Source organism: Sander lucioperca, chromosome 3, assembly GCF_008315115.2.
Source record: "Sander lucioperca isolate FBNREF2018 chromosome 3, SLUC_FBN_1.2, whole genome shotgun sequence".
Classification (NCBI taxonomy): Eukaryota; Metazoa; Chordata; class Actinopteri; order Perciformes; family Percidae; genus Sander; species Sander lucioperca.
Window position 1 is genome coordinate 32419958 of NC_050175.1, and position 21668 is coordinate 32441625.

The 21668-nt window shown below is 39.8% G+C and overlaps 1 protein-coding gene across 2 annotated transcripts in view; it reads right to left on the reverse strand.

The window, feature by feature from the left end:
• Nucleotides 1-12826: 12826 nt before the first annotated feature.
• shcbp1 (SHC SH2-domain binding protein 1) overlaps nucleotides 12827-21668 on the reverse strand; it is a 36349-nt gene continuing 27507 nt past the window's right edge. The window contains exons 12-13 of one of the 2 annotated variants that reach the window (XM_031300967.1): nucleotides 13444-13582; nucleotides 12827-13326 (exon numbers count right to left, since the gene is read on the reverse strand). In XM_031300967.1, the coding sequence (XP_031156827.1) occupies nucleotides 13106-13326; nucleotides 13444-13582 (360 nt within the window). In that variant the 3' untranslated portion in view covers nucleotides 12827-13105. The remainder of the gene's footprint in view (nucleotides 13327-13443; nucleotides 13583-21668) is intronic. The other variant, XM_035999856.1, reaches the window with a different exon arrangement.

The following is a 21668-nucleotide window of genomic DNA, read 5'->3' on the forward strand; positions in this document are numbered from 1 at the left end:
AACATCTTTATGAGAGTTTCTTGTAGGAAATCACTGCAAAGCTGTGTTAATGATGGAAACAAGATTTATTCGCCCAAGAAGCTTTTGGGAGCTCAATACACATGATTCTGACATAGAAACATCTATATGCGAATTTTGTCTAGGAACAGACCGCAAATTACTGCAAAGCTGTGTTAGTGATGGAAACAAGATTTACTCGCCCAAGAAGCTTTTGGGAGCTCAATACACATGATTCTGACATAGAAACATCTATATGCGAATTTTGTCTAGGAACAGACCGCAAATTACTGCAAAGCTGTGTTAGTGATGGAAACAAGTTTTCCACGCCCAAGAAGCTTTTGGAATTCAATACACATGATTCTGACATAGAAACATCTTAATGAAAGATTTTGATAGGAAATGACTGTAAGCTGTTTTATTGATGCAAACAAGTTTTATACGGCCAAGAAGCTTTTTGGAGCTCAATCCACACGATTCTGACAAAGAAACATCTTTATAAGAGTTTCTTCTGGATATTCCTTGCAAAGCTGTGTTAGTGATGGAAACAAGGTTTATACACCACAGGAAGCTGTTTGGAGCTCAATACACATGATTCTGAAAAATAAACATCTTTATAGGATTCTCTTGTAGGAAATTAGTGCAAAGCTGTTTTAGTTATGTGAAGAACATTTTCAGATAGATACAAAAAGCTGTTTTGAGATCAATACACATTATTCTGAAATAGAAACATCTTTATGAAAGATTTTGATAGGAAATGACTGTAAGCTGTTTTATTGATGCAAACAAGTTTTATACGGCCAAGAAGCTTTTTGGAGCTCAATCCACACGATTCTGACAAAGAAACATCTTTATAAGAGTATCTTGTAGGAAATTAGTGCAAAGGTGTTTTAGTTATGTGAAGAACATTTTCAGATAGATACAAAAAGCTTTTTTGAGATCAATACACATTATTCTGAAATAGAAACATCTTTATGAGAGTTTCTTGTAGGAAATCACTGTAAAGCTGTGTTAGTGATGGAAACAAGTTTTCCACGCTCAAGAGCTTTTTGGAGCTCAGTACACATGATACTGACATAAAAACATCTTTATGCGAATTTTGTCTTAGGAACAGACTGTAAAGCTGTTTTAGTGATGGAATAAAAGGTTTACACGCTACAGGAAGTTGTTTGGAGCTCAATACACATTATTCTGACATAGATACATCTTTATAAGATTCTCTTGTAGGAAATTACTGCAAAGCTGTTTTAGTTATGTGAAGAACATTTTCAGATAGATACAAAAAGCTGTTTTGAGATCAATACACATTATTCTGAAATAGAAACATCTTTATAAGAGTTTCTTGTAGGAAATTACTGCAAAGCTGTGTTAGTGATGGATACAAGTTTTCCACGCCCAAGAAGCTCTTTGGAGTTCAATACACATTATTCTGAAATAGAAACATCTTTATGCGAATTTTGTCTTAGGAACAGACTGCAAAGCTGTTTTAGTGATAGAAAAAAGGTCAATACACATTATTCTGAAATAGAAACATCTTTATAAGAATCTCTTGTAGGAAATTAGTGCAAAGCTGTTTTAGTTATGTGAAGAACATTTTCAGATAGATACAAAAAGCTGTTTTGAGATCAATACACATTATTCTGAAATAACAAAATCTTAATGAAAGATTTTGATAGGAAAAGACTGTAAAGCTGTTTTGATGGAAACGAGTTTTATACGGCCAATAAGCTTTTTGGAGCTCAATACACATCATTCTGACATGGAAACATCTTTATGCGTATTTTGGCTAGGAACAGACTGCAAATTACTGCAAAGCTGTGTTAGTGATGGAAACAAGTTTTCCACGCCCAAGAAGCTTTTGGATCTCAATCCACACGATTCTGACAAAGAAACATCTTTATAAGAGTTTCTTGTAGGATATTCCTTGCAAAGCTGCGTTAGTGATGGAAACATGGTTTATACACCACAGGAAGCTGTTTGGAGCTCAATAACATGATTCTGAAAAATAAACATCTTTATAGGATTCTCTTGTAGGAAATTAGTGCAAAGCTGTTTTAGTTATGTGAAGAACATTTTCAGATAGATACAAAAAGCTGTTTTGAGATCAATACACATTATTCTGAAATAGAAACATCTTTATGAGAGTTTCTGGTAGGAATTCACTGTAAAGCTGTGTTACTGATGGAAACAAGTTTTCCACGCTCAAGAGCTTTTTGGAGCTCAGTACACATGATACTGACATAAAAACATCTTTATGCGAATTTTGTCTTAGGAACAGACTGTAAAGCTGTTTTAGTGATGGAAAAAAAGGTTTACACGCTACAGGAAGCTGTTTGGAGCTCAATGCAGAAAATTCTGACATAAAAACATCTTAATGAAAGATTTTTTTAATAGGAAATGACTGTAAGCTGTTTTATTGATGCAAACAAGATTTCCACGCCCAAGAAGCTTTTTGGAGCTCAATACACATGATTATGACATAGATACATCTTTATAAGATTCTCTTGTAGGAAATTAGTGCAAAGCTGTTTTAGTTATGTGAAGAACATTTTCAGATAGATACAAAAAGCTGTTTTGAGATCAATACACATTATTCTGAAATAGAAACATCTTTATGAGAGTTTCTTGTAGGAATTCACGGCAAAGCTGTGTTAGTGATGGAAACAAGGTTTATACACCACAAGAAGCTGTTTGGAGCAAAATGCAGAAAATTCTGACATAAAAACATCTTAATGAAAGATTTTTTTATAGGAAATGACTGTAAGCTGTTTTATTGATGCAAACAAGTTTTATACGGCCAAGAAGCTTTTTGGAGCTCAATCCACATGCTTTTGACATAGATACATCTTTATAAGAGTTTCTTGTAGGATATTCTTTGCAAAGCTGTTTTAGTGATGGAAAAAATGTTACACGTTATTCTGAAATAGAAACACCTTTATAGGATTATCCGTAAGAAATTACTGCAAAGCTGTGTTAGTGATGGAAACAAGTTTTCCACGCCCAAGAAGCTTTTGGAGCTCAATACACATCATTGTGAAATAGAAACATCTTCATAAGATTCTCTTGTAGGAAATTAGTGCAAAGCGGTTTTAGTTATGTGAAGAACATTTTCAGATAGATACAAAAAGCTGTTTTGAGATCAATACACATTATTCTGAAATAGAAACATCTTTATGAGAGTTTCTTGTAGGAAATCACTGCAAAGCTGTGTTAATGATGGAAACAAGATTTACACGCCCAAGAAGCTTTTTGGAGCTCAATACACATGATTATGACATAGATACATCTTTATAAGATTCTCTTGTAGGAAATTAGTGCAAAGCTGTTTTAGTTATGTGAAGAACATTTTCAGATAGATACAAAAAGCTGTTTTGAGATCAATACACATTATTCTGAAATAGAAACATCTTTATGAGAGTTTCTTGTAGGAAATCACTGCATAGCTGTGTTAATGATGGAAACAAGATTTACTCGCCCAAGAAGCTTTTTGGAGCTCAATCCACATGCTTTTGACATAGATACATCTTTATAAGAGTTTCTTGTAGGATATTCTTTGCAAAGCTGTTTTAGTGATGGAAAAAATGTTACACGTTATTCTGAAATAGAAACACCTTTATAGGATTATCCGTAAGAAATTACTGCAAAGCTGTGTTAGTGATGGAAACAAGTTTTCCACGCCCAAGAAGCTTTTGGAGCTCAATACACATCATTGTAAAATAGAAACATCTTTATAAGATTCTCTTGTAGGAAATTAGTGCAAAGCTGTTTTAGTTATGTGAAGAACATTTTCAGATAGATACAAAAAGCTGTTTTGAGATCAATACACATTATTCTGAAATAGAAACATCTTTATGAGAGTTTCTTGTAGGAAATCACTGCAAAGCTGTGTTAATGATGGAAACAAGATTTATTCGCCCAAGAAGCTTTTGGGAGCTCAATACACATGATTCTGACATAGAAACATCTATATGCGAATTTTGTCTAGGAACAGACCGCAAATTACTGCAAAGCTGTGTTAGTGATGGAAACAAGTTTTCCACGCCCAAGAAGCTTTTGGAATTCAATACACATGATTCTGACATAGAAACATCTTAATGAAAGATTTTGATAGGAAATGACTGTAAGCTGTTTTATTGATGCAAACAAGTTTTATACGGCCAAGAAGCTTTTTGGAGCTCAATCCACACGATTCTGACAAAGAAACATCTTTATAAGAGTTTCTTGTAGGATATTCCTTGCAAAGCTGTGTTAGTGATGGAAACAAGGTTTATACACCACAGGAAGCTGTTTGGAGCTCAATACACATGATTCTGAAAAATAAACATCTTTATAGGATTCTCTTGTAGGAAATTAGTGCAAAGCTGTTTTAGTTATGTGAAGAACATTTTCAGATAGATACAAAAAGCTGTTTTGAGATCAATACACATTATTCTGAAATAGAAACATCTTTATGAAAGATTTTGATAGGAAATGACTGTAAGCTGTTTTATTGATGCAAACAAGTTTTATACGGCCAAGAAGCTTTTTGGAGCTCAATCCACACGATTCTGACAAAGAAACATCTTTATAAGAGTATCTTGTAGGAAATTAGTGCAAAGCTGTTTTAGTTATGTGAAGAACATTTTCAGATAGATACAAAAAGCTTTTTTGAGATCAATACACATTATTCTGAAATAGAAACATCTTTATGAGAGTTTCTTGTAGGAAATCACTGTAAAGCTGTGTTAGTGATGGAAACAAGTTTTCCACGCTCAAGAGCTTTTTGGAGCTCAGTACACATGATACTGACATAAAAACATCTTTATGCGAATTTTGTCTTAGGAACAGACTGTAAAGCTGTTTTAGTGATGGAATAAAAGGTTTACACGCTACAGGAAGTTGTTTGGAGCTCAATACACATTATTCTGACATAGATACATCTTTATAAGATTCTCTTGTAGGAAATTACTGCAAAGCTGTTTTAGTTATGTGAAGAACATTTTCAGATAGATACAAAAAGCTGTTTTGAGATCAATACACATTATTCTGAAATAGAAACATCTTTATAAGAGTTTCTTGTAGGAAATTACTGCAAAGCTGTGTTAGTGATGGATACAAGTTTTCCACGCCCAAGAAGCTCTTTGGAGTTCAATACACATTATTCTGAAATAGAAACATCTTTATGCGAATTTTGTCTTAGGAACAGACTGCAAAGCTGTTTTAGTGATAGAAAAAAGGTCAATACACATTATTCTGAAATAGAAACATCTTTATAAGAATCTCTTGTAGGAAATTAGTGCAAAGCTGTTTTAGTTATGTGAAGAACATTTTCAGATAGATACAAAAAGCTGTTTTGAGATCAATACACATTATTCTGAAATAACAAAATCTTAATGAAAGATTTTGATAGGAAAAGACTGTAAAGCTGTTTTGATGGAAACGAGTTTTATACGGCCAATAAGCTTTTTGGAGCTCAATACACATCATTCTGACATGGAAACATCTTTATGCGTATTTTGGCTAGGAACAGACTGCAAATTACTGCAAAGCTGTGTTAGTGATGGAAACAAGTTTTCCACGCCCAAGAAGCTTTTGGATCTCAATCCACACGATTCTGACAAAGAAACATCTTTATAAGAGTTTCTTGTAGGATATTCCTTGCAAAGCTGCGTTAGTGATGGAAACATGGTTTATACACCACAGGAAGCTGTTTGGAGCTCAATAACATGATTCTGAAAAATAAACATCTTTATAGGATTCTCTTGTAGGAAATTAGTGCAAAGCTGTTTTAGTTATGTGAAGAACATTTTCAGATAGATACAAAAAGCTGTTTTGAGATCAATACACATTATTCTGAAATAGAAACATCTTTATGAGAGTTTCTGGTAGGAATTCACTGTAAAGCTGTGTTACTGATGGAAACAAGTTTTCCACGCTCAAGAGCTTTTTGGAGCTCAGTACACATGATACTGACATAAAAACATCTTTATGCGAATTTTGTCTTAGGAACAGACTGTAAAGCTGTTTTAGTGATGGAAAAAAAGGTTTACACGCTACAGGAAGCTGTTTGGAGCTCAATGCAGAAAATTCTGACATAAAAACATCTTAATGAAAGATTTGTTTTATAGGAAATGACTGTAAGCTGTTTTATTGATGCAAACAAGATTTACACGCCCAAGAAGCTTTTTGGAGCTCAGGAAATTTACCATGAAGATCAATTTTCTACAATGCTAGAATATGATGCGTAAATATCTCTTTCACTCTGTTCCTCCCTCTCTCTCATGGGCTAAAATATAAATTTCCCAAGTCATATTAACTTCCACTGCTCGCTTTTAATGCAAAGTGTACAACTGTTCGTTTTTGCAGATGACAGTGACTCACTGAATGGTTTCAGTTAAGAGCAGTAGTTCATAAATGTATATTTTTAGACTATCATTCAGTAGGTCCGCTATTATCTGCCACGCTTTTTCTCGTGTTTTTTTATTTTTTATTTTTTATAGAGGACGAGTTTCCTTCTCTACATATTATATTCCTTGCTCCCTTGTTATAGAATAACATAACATAGAAAATAAAGACACTGAAGAAATGTGACTCTAAAATCTAGAAACTATAAAGATAATTAAGTGATAAATTCCATGCACACTGTAAACATGAATAGAACAGAGTATATTCATCAGTTATCCCCCCCCCCCCAGCTAAATATAAGGTCAAAAACCATTGAGGTGTCCTCTCCCTGTTGTAACATGAATGGAATGTACAGTAGCCTACATCACATCGCATTGTTCCTCTTCAACCTGAGGTTCGACTATCGACCGAACCCTCCTTTCCAGCACCTTGGAGAAGACTTTACCAGGGAGGCTGAGAAGTGTGATACCCCTATAATTGGCACACACCCTCTGGTCCCCCTTTTTGAAAAGGGGAACCAAAGGGGTCTCCCACTCCTTAGGCACCGTCCCAGACTTCCACGCAATGTTGAAGAGGCGTGTCAACCAAGACAACCCCTCCACACCCAGAGCTTTAAGCATTTCTGGACGGATCTCATCAATCCCTGGGGCTTTGCCACTGTGGAGTTGTTTAACTACCTCAGCAACTTCCACCAGGGAAATTGACGACAATCCCCCATCATCCTCCAGCTCTGCCTCTACCATAGAGGGCGTATTAGTTGGATTTAGGAGTTCCTCAAAGTGCTCCTTCCACCACCCTATTACCTCCTCAGTTGAGGTCAACTGTACACTCCTTACTGTACACAGCTTGGATGGTTCCCCGCTTCCCCCTCCTGAGGTGGCGAACGGTTTTCCAGAAGCACCTTGGTGCCGACCGAAAGTCCTTCTCCATGTCTTCTCCGAACTGCTTTGCCTCTTTCACGGCAGAGGCTGCAGCCCTTCGGGCCCTTCGGTACCTTGCCACTGCCTCCGGAGTCCTCTGGGATAACATATCCCGGAAAGACTCCTTCTTCAGTCGGACGGCTTCCCTGACTACCGGTGTCCACCATGGTGTTCGTGGGTTACCGCCCCTTGAGGCACCCACAGCTTAAGACCACAGCTCCTCGCCGCAGCTTCAGCAATGGAAACTTTGAACATTGTCCACTCGGGTTCAATGCCCTCAGCCTCCACAGGGATGCACGAAAAGCTCCGCCGGAGGTGTGAGTTGAAAGTCTGTCGGACAGGGGCCTCCTCCAGACGTTCCCAATTTACCCGCACTACCCGTTTGGGCTTACCAGGTCTGTCCAGAGTCTTCCCCCACCCCCTGACCCAACTCACCACCAGATGGTGATCGGTTGACAGCTCTGCCCCTCTCTTCACCCGAGTGTCCAAAACATACGGCCTCAGATCAGATGAAACGATTATAAAATCGATCATTGACCTTTGGCCTAGGGTGCTCTGGTACCAAGTACACTTATGAGCATCCCTATGTTCGAACATGGTGTTCGTTATAGACAATCCATGACTAGCACAGAAGTCCAACAACAAACAACCACTCTGGTTTAGATCAGGGAGGCCATTCCTCCCAATCACGCCTCTCCATGTGTCTCCATCATTGCCCACGTGCGCGTTGAAGTCCCCCAGCAGAACTATGGAGTCCCCCACTGGAGCCCCATACAGGACTCCACTCAAGGTCTCCAAGAAAGCCGAATACTCCGAACTCTTGTTTGGTGCATATGCACAAACAACAGTCAGAGTTTTCCACCCCACAACCCGCAGGCGTAGGGAGGCGACCCTCTCGTCCACCGGGGTAGCGCCGCTACGTTGGAGTAAACTCCAACGTAGCGGCGCGCCGGGGGCTTGTGAGTATCCCCACACCCACCCGGCGCCTCACACCCTGGGCAACTCCGGAGAAGAAAAGAGTCCAACCCCTATCCAGGAGTATGGTTCCAGAACCGAGACTGTGCGTAGAGGTAAGCCCCACCAGATCTAACCGGTGGCGCTCCACCTCCTGCACCAGTTCCGGCTCCTTCCCCCACAGAGAGGTGACATTCCACTTCCCCATAGCCAGCATCTGCTGCCCGGGTCTGGTCCGTCGAGGCCCCTGACCTTCACTGCCACCCATGTGGCAGCGCACCCGACCCCAGCGGTTCCTCCCACAGGTGGTGGGCCCATGGGATGGAGAGATGGATGCCACGTAGCTTTTTCGGGCTGTGCCCGGCCGGGCTCCGTGGCAAACCCGGCCACCAGACGATCGCTGACGAGCCCTCCATCTGGGCCTGGCTCCAGACGGGGGCCCCGGGCTTCCTCCGGGCAGGGTCACTCCATCTCTTCCTCGGTCACTCATAGGGTTTTTGAACCATTCGTCGTCTGGCCCCTCACCTGAGACCACTTTGCCTTGGGAGACCCTACCAGGAGCACAAAGCTCCAGACAACACAGCCCTCAGGTTCATAGGGACACACAAACCTCTCCACCACGATAAAGTGATGGTTCCCGGAGAGGTACAATTAGGATATGTTCTTTAAATTGTACAATCCTCCCCAATTATAGTCCCAGTTTACTGGACAACACAAATGATGTGCTAAGAATGCCAAATACAATGCACATGGAAGAGGAACAAACATGATCCTTATTGTTAAAGAATAAAAAAAAAAATGAATCAACTAAAATAATTCAAGGTGCATTGGTCAACTATAGAAGTGTATTGCCCTTAGTAACAGACTTCATTTAAAACACATTTGAAATTTTATTAGCCTTTTCTAATTATCTCCTCAACAACTGCCATTCATCAAACTTCTAACAACGATATGAACAGCAGTCTGCATACAGCAATATAACAGTAACGATGATTGTCACATGAATAATTATTAAAAAAAATTATGGTCACAACTTTAAATAATAACAGTACTTAAAGAAACAGCAATATGCACCTGTTGTATTTTAATCCAGGCTGATAACAATAGGGTAAAACCACTGCTGGGTGATCAGAAAAGGCTCCAGGATTAAATAAATCCTGGCTGTTAGCCTGGTCGGGAGCAGGCTAGCTGCACAGAATAAATCTCCATGGTGATTTATGTGCCTCCACTTTCGTGAAACCGAGTCAAGGCTTAAATCATCCAGGATAACTGATAAATCCCGGCTTAATCCCTTATCTTGGTTTTGTGAAACAGGCCCCTGGTTGGTTCAGCATAAGTTACCACGGCGATTTAACCCAGTAACAAGTGATCCACCATCGTGACACAAAACCCTGGGTTGAACCTGAAGTTACCAAATCTTGCTTCGTAGTATAGGCGAGTATAGAGAGAGAAACCAGAGACACAGACGGATTGGTAAATAAAGACTTGGTTAAGGCCTTGATTAAGGCCTACACAGGTGTCAGACCATTAACTGATTAACCCTTGTAGTGGAAGTTTTCGATGCAGCAGGTGTAGAGTTTTAGATAATAAAATAGTGAAACAAAATGACAGTCAAAGACTAAACCAAGTTAGGTTTTTGTATTTTATTATAAACTTGCAAGTTTACAGGAAGCACACAGGTTCACAGAAGGCACATCAGCTCAAGTGCAAAAAAGTCTCTTCAACTTGTTGATCAGGGACACTGAGCTTATATACACAAAGAGGAGAAGGGAGTGCTAGCCACCATGTTCTGGTCTAAACATGACTTTGCATTTTCTTACAGGCATATCTGAACTCAGGATACAATCTAAATCATAAGAAACACCCTGGAGCCTCTGCGTCTCTTCCCTCTTGCCCCACTATCACCCTAGGGGTCACATTCCCTGTACATCTTGGACTGGCAAGGTAGCAACTGCTACAGTAGGGAGATAGTTTACCGTGACCTTGTACCTTTATCGGTTCACACAAAGGCCGTACACATTCAGCTCCAGACTTCCTGGCTCCACATATTGTAGAGAAAATCTAAATCTTCATGTGGGAATGAGATAAACTCCCTTCCAGTATGTGTGAGAGAAACACAGAAAGAAATAAAACAAAAATATAAAGAATCATACTTAAATGTAATTTTGCATTACACCCTTCCAAACTGCCAGCTTCTGAAGGAAAAGGCCAGTGAAGCCAACAGCAGGCAGAAAAAGGAAGGGCTTGGAAGAATAAATAACTTTATAAATATATATTGTTTTGATTTTATTCTATTCTAATATACATATTTGTATGTTCTATGACCAGACTGCTGCAAAAGTCAAGACCCAGTCCTAAAGTTCAGGTGTTGAGTCCTAAATAAGTTATGTGCCAATAATGTCATGAATATTTAATATTCTCATATATATAAATATTAGGGCTGTCAAACGATTAATATTTTTAATTGCAATTAACTATAGTTAATCGCGATTAATCGCATATTTTATCATGATTAAAATTCTATTATTTTGCATTTCAGAACAGTTTTTAAGTACATATTAACAATCAAAAGCAATTCTTACCAGTGTATCTTGATTGGGAATCAAATGAATGCAAAGAAAGTTACTTTATGAACTTGATTTTAAGATTTGTAATTACTTATTTACTGTAAACAAAAGAAAAATGTGATTTTTGTGATGTGATGTCATTATTGCACAATTCCTCCAAGTACCTAACTAAAAAACTAAAAATCTCTGTCCTTACTAGAGTCAATACAGTGTTTAGTAACTCCTAAATAATGTTGATTACTCACTGACATCCAGTGATCACCGGTTAATGAGCAGCTCATTTCTGCAAAAGTCTGTGTTAACACAGCCCATCTCCACTCTTACCCGGCGACAGAAAAACAGGCTGGATAGTCCGGTACACTGTTGTTTCTACAACAACAAAAACACAGCAGTCTCTGAACTCGCGTTAGGAGTTTCGTTGAAGTTGGATATAGTCCAGTTTTGTCTAATGAGCGGACACTTGCAAGCAGGATTGATGGAACAGGTGGCCGGCTAGCGTTAGCTTTCCACCTAGCTAAGTTATACTCCAGCCCCCGTTCGCGTTTCACCGCTGAGGATGTCACCCCGTGATCGCCTGCTCCGGCCGCTGCAGCTGCTCGCTCTGGCCACCGCTGCTGCCCGCTGGTCAAACTAACCTGTACGGCGGGCCACAGCAACCTCTTATTTCCGAACATTCATCTCTCCCCCGCCCCCCGAGGGCCGGTGGTCTAGCATCGCATTAACTGTACTACTATGCTTCGCTCCGTAGTAGGTGGTAGCTCAAGCTTGACGTGCTTCAGTGATATTTTAATTCGGCTTTACACAACAACGTACATATGGCTTTCGACTTGTCTACGAGCCGTCCGGGAGTTTTGGAAAATAAAAAGCACCATTCAGGATTTCGTTGCCGTTGTTTCTCCATCATGCCTGCAGCCTGCAGCAGCAGGATGCGTTACGAGGAAGTGGCAGCTTGATGATAAGTAACGGTGCTGCAAAGGGTCAACAAAGTAGCCTGTTAGGCACGATGCAAAGCCGAGTGAAGTGTAAAATAAATTAATAGATGGCGGCATGCGATTAAAAAAAATGAATCGCATCGCGTCGGCCCTTAATCGCATCGCGATTAACGCGTTAACGCTGACAGCCCTAATATATTCATATATATACATAAATATATATATATTCATAATATGCACCTAGCATTAAAGACTTAGTGAGTTTAGTCAGGTAACAACACACACCTTATATGATTATCATACTACACCACCACAACAGAGGTTTCAACAGACACTTTTTAATCTGCAGGACTTTCATTATAGTCACAAATTCCACAAGTAGCAGTTTAAACCAGACTCATTTGTATCATCAGTCAATCTAAATATCAAACAGTTTATTTTTTAGGCTAATCGTATGATCTAAAAAATAATGAAAAACGTCCATCCCAGTTCCTCAGTCTAAGGTGATGTCTCTTAATGTCTTTGTTTATCCAAAACCCAAGATATTTAGTTTAATATGACATAAAACAAAGAAAACCAAGAAATTGCCATATTCGAGAGGCTGACCACAGCATTTTTTGTGTCATGTTTGCATAAAAAAATACTAAAAACGATTAATCATTATCAAAATAGTTGGATATGTTTCTAATTGTTGCAGCTTTATTTTCTACTGTTAGAGCCCGTCAACCTGAAGACTTCCCTTAAAGATAAAACACAGAGGCACCACGTGAAAATCACATCTAACTAATAAACAAAGAAAACAACTATTTGTGTGAAATCTGTATCATCAACTGCACACTGCGTTCACTACCTTAAAGGTAACATTTATTAGATTTGTAGTGGAACTACCAAAACTGCATTCAAATTGACTAAAGTGGATTTCAAACAAATTATGCATTAAAAAAAAACATTAAAAACATTTAGCGTCAGAAGCTCGAAGGAATAAATAAGATAAAAGCATTCGTGCAAACGTGGGGATCAATTTACGATGGTAAATTGATCTAAAGCACTCTGGCTTCTGCCTGTTTGATGAAACAGGCAGAAGCCAGAGTGCTTTAGAAACACAGCTTGTCGGATCACAACACACTTGATACACAGGAACATTATTGTCTCTGCAGAACACAATGGATGGGTGTGAATCAGCTAATTGTATTTCTTGCCAAACAAAGGCAATCATCTAAAAACTGTCCATTAAATAAACTCTGGGGAAGATCTTAAAAGACACATGCTAGTTCTGATTGCCGACGTGTATTGACGTCCAGCCAGTCTGACATTTTTTCAATAGAAAAGTTCAGTGTGTTGAAGTTGTTTGTCAGTAGAAAAAGGTGCCTAAATCTCCCATTCCATTGCGTCTGAACTGGTTTCCCTGAATGGAGACGAAGATCTGGTGGTCCATCAGGTCCTGGACAGCTCGGCTGCAGGACGTCTCCTTGTTTTTGCTCAGCTGACGACTAAACTGCCACTTTCTGCCCGAGGTTGAGGCTGCGTCACTACCTGCGCTGTTGTTCTCTGCGGTTGGTTCAGTATGGTTTTCTGGTAGCAAAAGGTCTGTTTAATATTTATTCTATGCTGTAAAGCTTCTTACATACAGATCTGCCTTCATCGCCACATCTTTATTTAATGCTCCACATCTTCAAGTTCTCTACCTACCTTCACTTATGTCCAGAGGAACTGCATGTTGTTCCCCGTTGTTGGGTTTCACTAGAATCACCCCATAGCCTTCATTGTTGTGGATCACATTGTTCTCCATGGTGATTAACGGCATCACATCAAGCTCATCAGCAAAGTCCTGCACACAAACATTTATACATGTAATAATAGGATTTAATAACAAACCAGGAGGACAGCACTAGTACTAAAAGTAGACAAATGCTCTGCGTGGTTAAGACACAGATTGAATGCATGTATAAGCACTTTAAACCTTTGACACATGCACTGCAAACCTGAACCTTTTAATCTAGGCAAAGCTGTACGCGAGAACGCAAACGTCTGGATAAGTTGGATCGGACATCAAATAGTTTTCACCCTGCCAACTCCCTAGTACAAAGTCAATGTAATGTCTGATTGAGCCTAAAGTGTCAGAATTCACAGCAAGCGAATGGTGATGGGCGAACTTAATGACGTTTCTATTGCCATGCACAAAACCCTAAGAAAAAGAAACATCCGGTATCGTGTATCTGGGTACCTTACTTCCTCCCCAGTTAAAAGACCAAGTTAATTTGGATCCATTATTTATTAATATCGTTTGTGATGTTAATAGATGGGTGATTCTCAATCTCCCAATAGCAGGGAAGGTCAATGTTATAAAAATGGTTTGTGTTCCCAAGCTGAACTACCTTATTCAATCTCTTCCTCTGTAGGTCCTCCTGTCATATTTTAAATAGTTTGAGTGGATAACAAAGACATTTATATGGAATGGTAAAAAACCCAGGCTACATTTTAATAAATTACAAAGACCGATTGATTGATAGAGGAGGTTTGGGTCCACCAAAGATGGTGTATTATTACTATGCTTTTAACTTAAGGCATCTCGCCCACTGGTCACTTCCTGCTGAGATAGCCCCTCCCTGGTATTGTATTGAGCAATCTGTTCTTGCCCCATTATCGCTCTTACAATACCTTTAAACTGTAAGGTGAGGCAAAAACACATCCGATAGTCTCCCACTTAATGTCGTTTGGACCAAAGTGGCCTGGGTGTTTGAACTGGATCCATATTTAAATACTTGAAGTGTTTGGCAAAATCCAAAGTTATTTATTGGTAGACCTCCCCTTTTTTTGGAGGGATTGGTTGGAAAAGGGAATTGTCACACTGGGGGATCTGGTACAGCAATTTGGAATCCCTAGGTCTCAATTTTTTAGATATTTGCAACTTCGCCATCTGTTATACCCAGGTGGACTGTGTTTGAATGAGGTAACCCTCCTTGATCTGCTCGGCTTCGCGACCCAGGTAGAGAGGTGGGTTTGATCAGGTTAGACCAGGGTCAATTTCAATGCGAATTGCACACGCCTTGGGTCGCTGGGGCGTCAGCCGGGGCAGGACGAACTATGTGATTGGTTGGAAATGATAGTAGGGCAGTCGTCACAGGTCGCTGTCAATGTTCGCCGAACAATATACATTTTGTCTCACTGTGCTTTACGCCAAGTTTTCACCATAGAATGTATAGAACTAGGATGTTCACAGCTTTAACAGCAGCAGAGCGGAGCGGTTCAATTAATTTCCGAACAGTCCGCTGGCAGTGGGTGCCCAGATGTTCACTAGTCTGCCTTTTGCAGAGCGGTAGCAGGCAAACTGCCTGTAAATACCCAGTGTTAGAACACAAACGTATGAAAATAAGTTTTGTTTAATTCTCTGTGCACGACCGATCTGACACCCGTCTGCAGCCTGTTAAGTAAGGCTGCTGCGGTAGTGCGAATCTCTCTCTTTTTCTCTCTGTCTTTTTTAAAAATGAGTTGTGAAGCCAACAGTAAAGCCCTTTACTTTTAATGAAATCAAACAAAAAGAAATGTTCTCCCCTCGTCTTAAGTCAAACATCTAAAGTAGAGCAAAGCAGCGTCTGACAGGGCAGAGAGATACCCGTCTCCCTTTGACAGTCTTGTAAATAAGTATATTAGAGCTGTCAGTCTTCCTCTATCATATGTGCCGTTTTCCTCCGTGAGTGCTCACGGGCGCACGCCCTTTAAAAAAAAAAAGTTGTCAAAAAATGTTTGCATTTCAGAACCTTAGGAAATGGATAACGGCCGACACGAACACACACGCCTATTTACGCCATAATAAAGCCGTAAAGTAGGCTATCTTTCAACTCAGGACAGCGCCACTTCTCACAAATACAGATAGGATTGGAGATGAGAAGTTTAACTGACATGTAACTGCAATCAGCGCTCACACGCTCCACTTAGCAACAACTGCAATGTTTAATTTTAAATGAATGTCTGGCACACATGGATGCTCAGTATTTTCCATGGGTGCTGCAGCTCCAGAGCACCCACGGTATCGGCGCCTATAATACCATTCAAATTTAATTTGTTATTTTTTTAGTTTTTAAGTAGAAAAAAATATTTATGTAAAGAGATATAGTAAAATAAAAAGTGCTAAATTTCAGGTTGTGGCTGACTAGCGGGGCCTGCTTTGGTTGTTTGATAAAACTGATTAACATTGATTGCGATTGGTGGTTCGTTGTGCATGCAGAGCCTGCATGTCACACACATGCAACATAGTGTTACATTTTTTTTTGTTTTTTTTTGTTTGTTTTTACGATTAGTGTTACGTTTCCAGCGTCGCGGCTCCGAACCATAACGTTAGTTGGGACAGACACCGGAAGTCGTTTCTTTAAGCTAACTAGCTTAACTAAGCTTTAGCCTGGCTGGTAGCAGCTTTCTGCGATGAAAAATGGCCGGGAGATGTCGTGATTACGTTGATTAATCAGGTGATTTAGTTTGTCTTTGCAGCGTACATAAAACACTGACTACTGTAGCTTCACTACCCATAGAAAAGTATGTGCATCACTGTGTCAGTGGCAGCTGCTGCTTACGGTACTTTTCTACACCATAGACAGTGAAATGAATGGACAAAGTGACGCTGTAGACTTGCAACGGAGAGCAGTGAAGTCTATTAGAAGCACTTTTCCGGTGATAGCTGCGCAGCCTCCAACTGAGCTTGACGATGTAGATGTGACGTGAGCAACTTCTGAAAGTTGTAAGTCTTCTGGTAGCTGTGCCAAGAGAAATCTCAATAATTTCCAATCTTGCAGAGACAGAGATCGTAGGTATATGTTGAGAAATAACATAGGCAGAGGCTAATTAATGCTAACTAAAATGCTAGTTAACATTAGTAATTAAACTAAAACAGCTAATGTAACTCGAAACTGCCTGTGAGCTTCTCCTGTACTATACGGTAATTTCTCTACTGTGCGACAGAAAGTCGCGTGGTTATGACACAATCGTTAGCCTATTTTAAAAAAAAGTCTGCTACGGGGCCATAACGTGAGATACAAGGTAATGGAGCTTTTTATACATTGTCGTGTTTCTTTAGAAATAAACAATGGACAAATAAAGTCTTAATCGCTTCTCAGTATGTAAAGTTATTCGCTGTCAAAGTGACGCCAAAATGTGCTTTTTAAGGCTATATTGTTTGTCAGCAGCCAACAATGGAATGCTAACGGCGAGTGATGGCTTATTAGCATCAAAATGGCTCCATAGTAGGTACGCTTTGCGGAGGCTGGCTTACCCCCTTGTTCTACACATGGGAGAGCCTCATTTCCCATAACAAGCCCCGTGGGACTAACGTTATGTCACATGACCACCTGTCTTAAAGGGGTAACAATCATGTAAAAGAAGAACGGTGAAAGTTTACTTTTCTATCAAGCAGCAAAAAAGTTTTAGCGTCAACATCGCAACGTCCTGCGATGTGACTATCGTGCACAAACATATTGCGATGTAGACGATGAAACAAAATATTGTGTATCCCTAATACGTTAGCCTAGCGTTAGCTAGTAGCTGATTAAACACAGTTAAAATGCTGACAGCTAACAAACGGTGTAAAGTTTGACTATTCCAACCCCGGGACGTAACTGTCTGCAGCTGCCGCTGTCCGTGCATTCAAAGCTATTGTAAAATACCCTTTTCCCATCTGGTGGTTGTTTTTGTTGTTTAACAACAATTTACTGACTGACTTGACACTTGACTGTACATACGTTTATATGGTTTATTGTCTATTTTGTGGAATGGTCATGAATATTGTAGTTACTGTTTTGATCCATTATTTATTAGGGGTCCAAGCCCGAGTCTGTAAGAACGGGCAATAGCAAAGCTATGCCGTTCGTACAGCAGGGCTGTAGAATCCTATTGTTTTTCTAAAGATTTTTTTTATTTTTATTATTCTTCTCCGCCTACAGCCTAAACCGTACATGGTGGGGGGTTGGCATTTTCAGGAATGGTCCCAAACTCCGCAAGGACCCCAGGCGCAAAAATAGACCTACTTCCACCACTAGGTGGCGCTATAGCAGAAAAAACGCGTTTGGCCCTATAACTCCCACACCGTACATTAAAAATCCATATATCCACGCGTTCTCTGGATCCAACTGAATCACGTGACATAGGCCACGCCCATTTCCGCCTAAACTTTTATGCGTGAAAAATCGCGATTTTTCAAAAACCTACTTTTTCGAACTCCTCCTAGACCGTGCGACCGATCGGCACGAAATTTGGCATGTAGCATCTCCAGATGGGCCGAACAAAAAGTTAATAAAAAGAATTTTGATAGGACAAAAATTGCGCATATTACGCACAAACAAATTTGTGTAGCTAACTATGAAAACACCAACTTTGCCATATCTCGGCCAAAATAAATGCTATCAACGCCAAACTTTCGATTATTGTTACACTAATGTGAACAACTTTAAATTTACAGGGTAGATAGGCAATGGGTCATGGACCACACCTACCAAAAATTACACATGTGGACCACTAGGTGGCGCTATAATGGTTTTTTGCCTTTAACTCCCACATTACACATCGCACATTAGAAAACCATACATCCACGTGTTCCTTGAATCAAGCTGAATCACATGATATAGGCCACGCCCATTTTTGCTTAAAATCTCTTTCGCAAAATCGCGCAATGCGCAAAACCAACTTTTTCGAACTCGTCCTAGGCCGTGCGATGGATCAGCTCGAAACCTGGTAGGGAGCATCTCCAGATGGACCTGACCAAAAGTTACTCAAGGAATTTTGCTACGTTAAAGTATGCGCATTTGACGACCAAACTAATTTTCATAGCTAGCTACCACACACGTATCATATCATATCTCGGCCAAATTAAAAGTTATCAGCAAGGAACTTGGGATCCTTTTTCAACATGCCACTATGATGCTCTGTATTAAATTTGGCGAAGATCGGCCTTTAGGGGGCGCTATAAGCAACGTTTATTTGTTTTGGCCAATGACTCAATGCATTTAAATGGGAAATTTGCATATGCAATATCTCTGCCACGGTAAAAGCAATCTCCACGAAACTTATGGTGCTCGTTCGGCATGAGGCTCTGAGGCGCTGTACCAAATCTGGTGAAGATCAGCCATTAGGGGGCGCTATAAGCAACGTTTATTTGTTTTGGCCAATAACTCAATGCATTTAAATGGGAAAATTGCATATGCAATATCTCTGCCACAATAAAAGCAATCAACACGAAACTTGTGGTGCTCGTTTGGCATGCGGCTCTGAGGCGCTGTACCAAATTTGGCGAAGATCGGCCATTAGGGGGCAAAGTATGCGCCAGACTGGTCAGTTCTTTCATTTGTTGTTGCCATTCTGTAACTGTCCTGCTGGCTCCCATTTGTGTGGGAGAAAATTGCTGCTAGAGTAAATATTCCAATATGGTGTATCATATTTAATCATAAGTATAGCCTAACATTACTGGTGAAATGGTACTGAACCTTTAATCCATTTCATTTAGGTGCAACACTGCGGGCGAAAAAGTACTACGCCTACTAATCCCACTGAGGCTTTGCACCATCATTAACTGAATTATAATTCATAATCTTTTATTTCAAAGGGTTTACATCATTCACCAACAATCCTGTGGAACTCCTTTTTAATGGCTCTTACTGGTTTGTGTCCAGGGAACACTAGAAAAAACATTTAAAACACATTTCAGAGCAATTCACACTCTTCTGATGGTGCTACAGTGGCTTTACTAAAATGTTCCACATCATCAATGTTGTAAAGAAAACTGCTGTTTTCAAAAAAAAAATGAATGTGACACAAATAATCTACTGGGATGTAGAGCATGCCCAAGATGGTTGACGTTAGTGAAATGAGGACGGATAAGGTTGGGACTGGGAACAGACTGGGAAGAAAAATGATACCGCTGAGATAGGAAGTTATCTGAAAATTAAAATGTCGGGGCTTCAATATCATCTCATGACATATAACATCCTGCAAAGTAAAGCAGCCTCTTCATCAACGGGATCATCGACACAAGGAAATGCCATGTTTTTAGAAAAAAAAAACGTTTTATAGTCTGCCTAATATGGTTAATAAACCAACACAATGTATTTTATTCATGCCGATAACAAACTGGTCTAAAATGTGCCTGATACAGACTGACTGAATGAATGAGGAAATGAGAGACTGTTGTGTCAGAGGGAGGAGACTGAGAGAAACTCGAGGTTTCTTGAAGAAAATCTGCTCCTGACCAGGTTAAGTTCACAGGCTCAGTTACCATAGTAACTGACTCTGAGGTGAAGTTACCTCTCTTTCTGAAACCGAAAACCCAGAGTTTCCCTCATCTCAGGGTTAACAAACTCAGAGTTTTCACTAAACCTGCTTTCTGAAACGGGGCCCAGGTGTGATATTCAGATGTATTGATCCTATGCAGGTGTTGTTACACGTGGTCTGCCACTGCGAGGATGACCAGCTGTGTTTCCTGTCTCCCTGTAGCACTGTCTTAGGTGTCTCACAGTAAGGACATGGCAATGTATTGTTAATTGTGGGTAGTGTAGTTTTTTCCCATAATATCGCAGGAGAGTTATGTTTTTTTTTAAACTAGGTTGAGCCACATGTCTTACTACAGAAAAAATCCAGAAGCCAAAAGACTCAAAAATATATGATTTTTTTTCTACATATATGTCTGTGCGTTTTTCTGATTTCCATTTGAAAAGTGCAAAGAAAAAAGCCAATAAAGTACAAAATAAAACACTTCTCAAATACACAAACACACCCACATCAATCACACACATACTTGAAATAACTATATACATAAATATATAGAAATAAGTAATTATACATTGCACAGGGTGTGAAATGATTATATGAGGCCCTGTTTTTGCTTTGACACAGCTCCAGCCATTACAGGGTTAAAATTTCACTGGCAAATGTGGTCTCTAGCGACTTGTCTGCTCATTGGCTAAAAATGTAGACGGGTCTTAGAGCATTTAAATCTAACTGGTCCTAGCAAATGTCACTCGAGTACACGTGGTGCTCACATCGCGTCAGAGGAGTCTTCAGCTTTCTTATTGGTGTATCACAGGCAAACCTGCACCGATTGGCTTATACCAGGTCTCTATGGAAACCTTAGAAGTCAGAGAATAGAGTGACGCCCACATCAAGTTGCTAGGAGCCTCAGGAGAGACGCGAGGAAGCAATACAAATACAGAAATGAAAACAGTTTAGCGATTTTCCGTTGTGATTCGGCCAGAAACGTCAAGATTGTGAGGCGAACAGCTCGTTTTGGATATAATGGCTTGGATATTCCATTTCCTTGGACTCTTGGGGATGTAAGAAAAAAAAGTTTTGGGCAAAAAATCCCTGCAGTGGCTAAAGGGACAAGGAAACAGGTAAGAATGCACTACACACGGGCTGCGCTGTTTACGCTGTATTATTTAATTTTCTATAACTTTGTAGCAGTTGTGTAACTGCTATAAATCATCTTATGCTTTGTGTATAACTGCTATAAATCATCTTATGCTTTGTGTGTGGGCTTAATGGAATCATGAGCCACTAAGCTTTCAATTTATGTGTTGCATGGCTGTATATTTTGAAGATTTAATGCTTTACAGTTATAAAAACGTTTATGAATGGAGGTTACAGTAACGCCACAGCCACAAGCTGTACCGTAGACGGCACAGTGAACGTTAAGAGGTTTAAAATCGTTACTACAAAAACCAGTCGTGTTTTCTGTCCCGGAAATGGAATTACGTCACGACCGTGATGTTGTTATAACGTGACTTCGACCTCACTGTTTAAACACGGTAGTGTCCAGACGTGGGCTTTGAGATCTACAGTATTTATCGGCTACAGTGGATTTTTTTCACAGAACTACAGAGCTTTTCTATAAGTTTAACTACTTGTCTTACTAAGGTAAGTTTACTTTTAATTGTAAA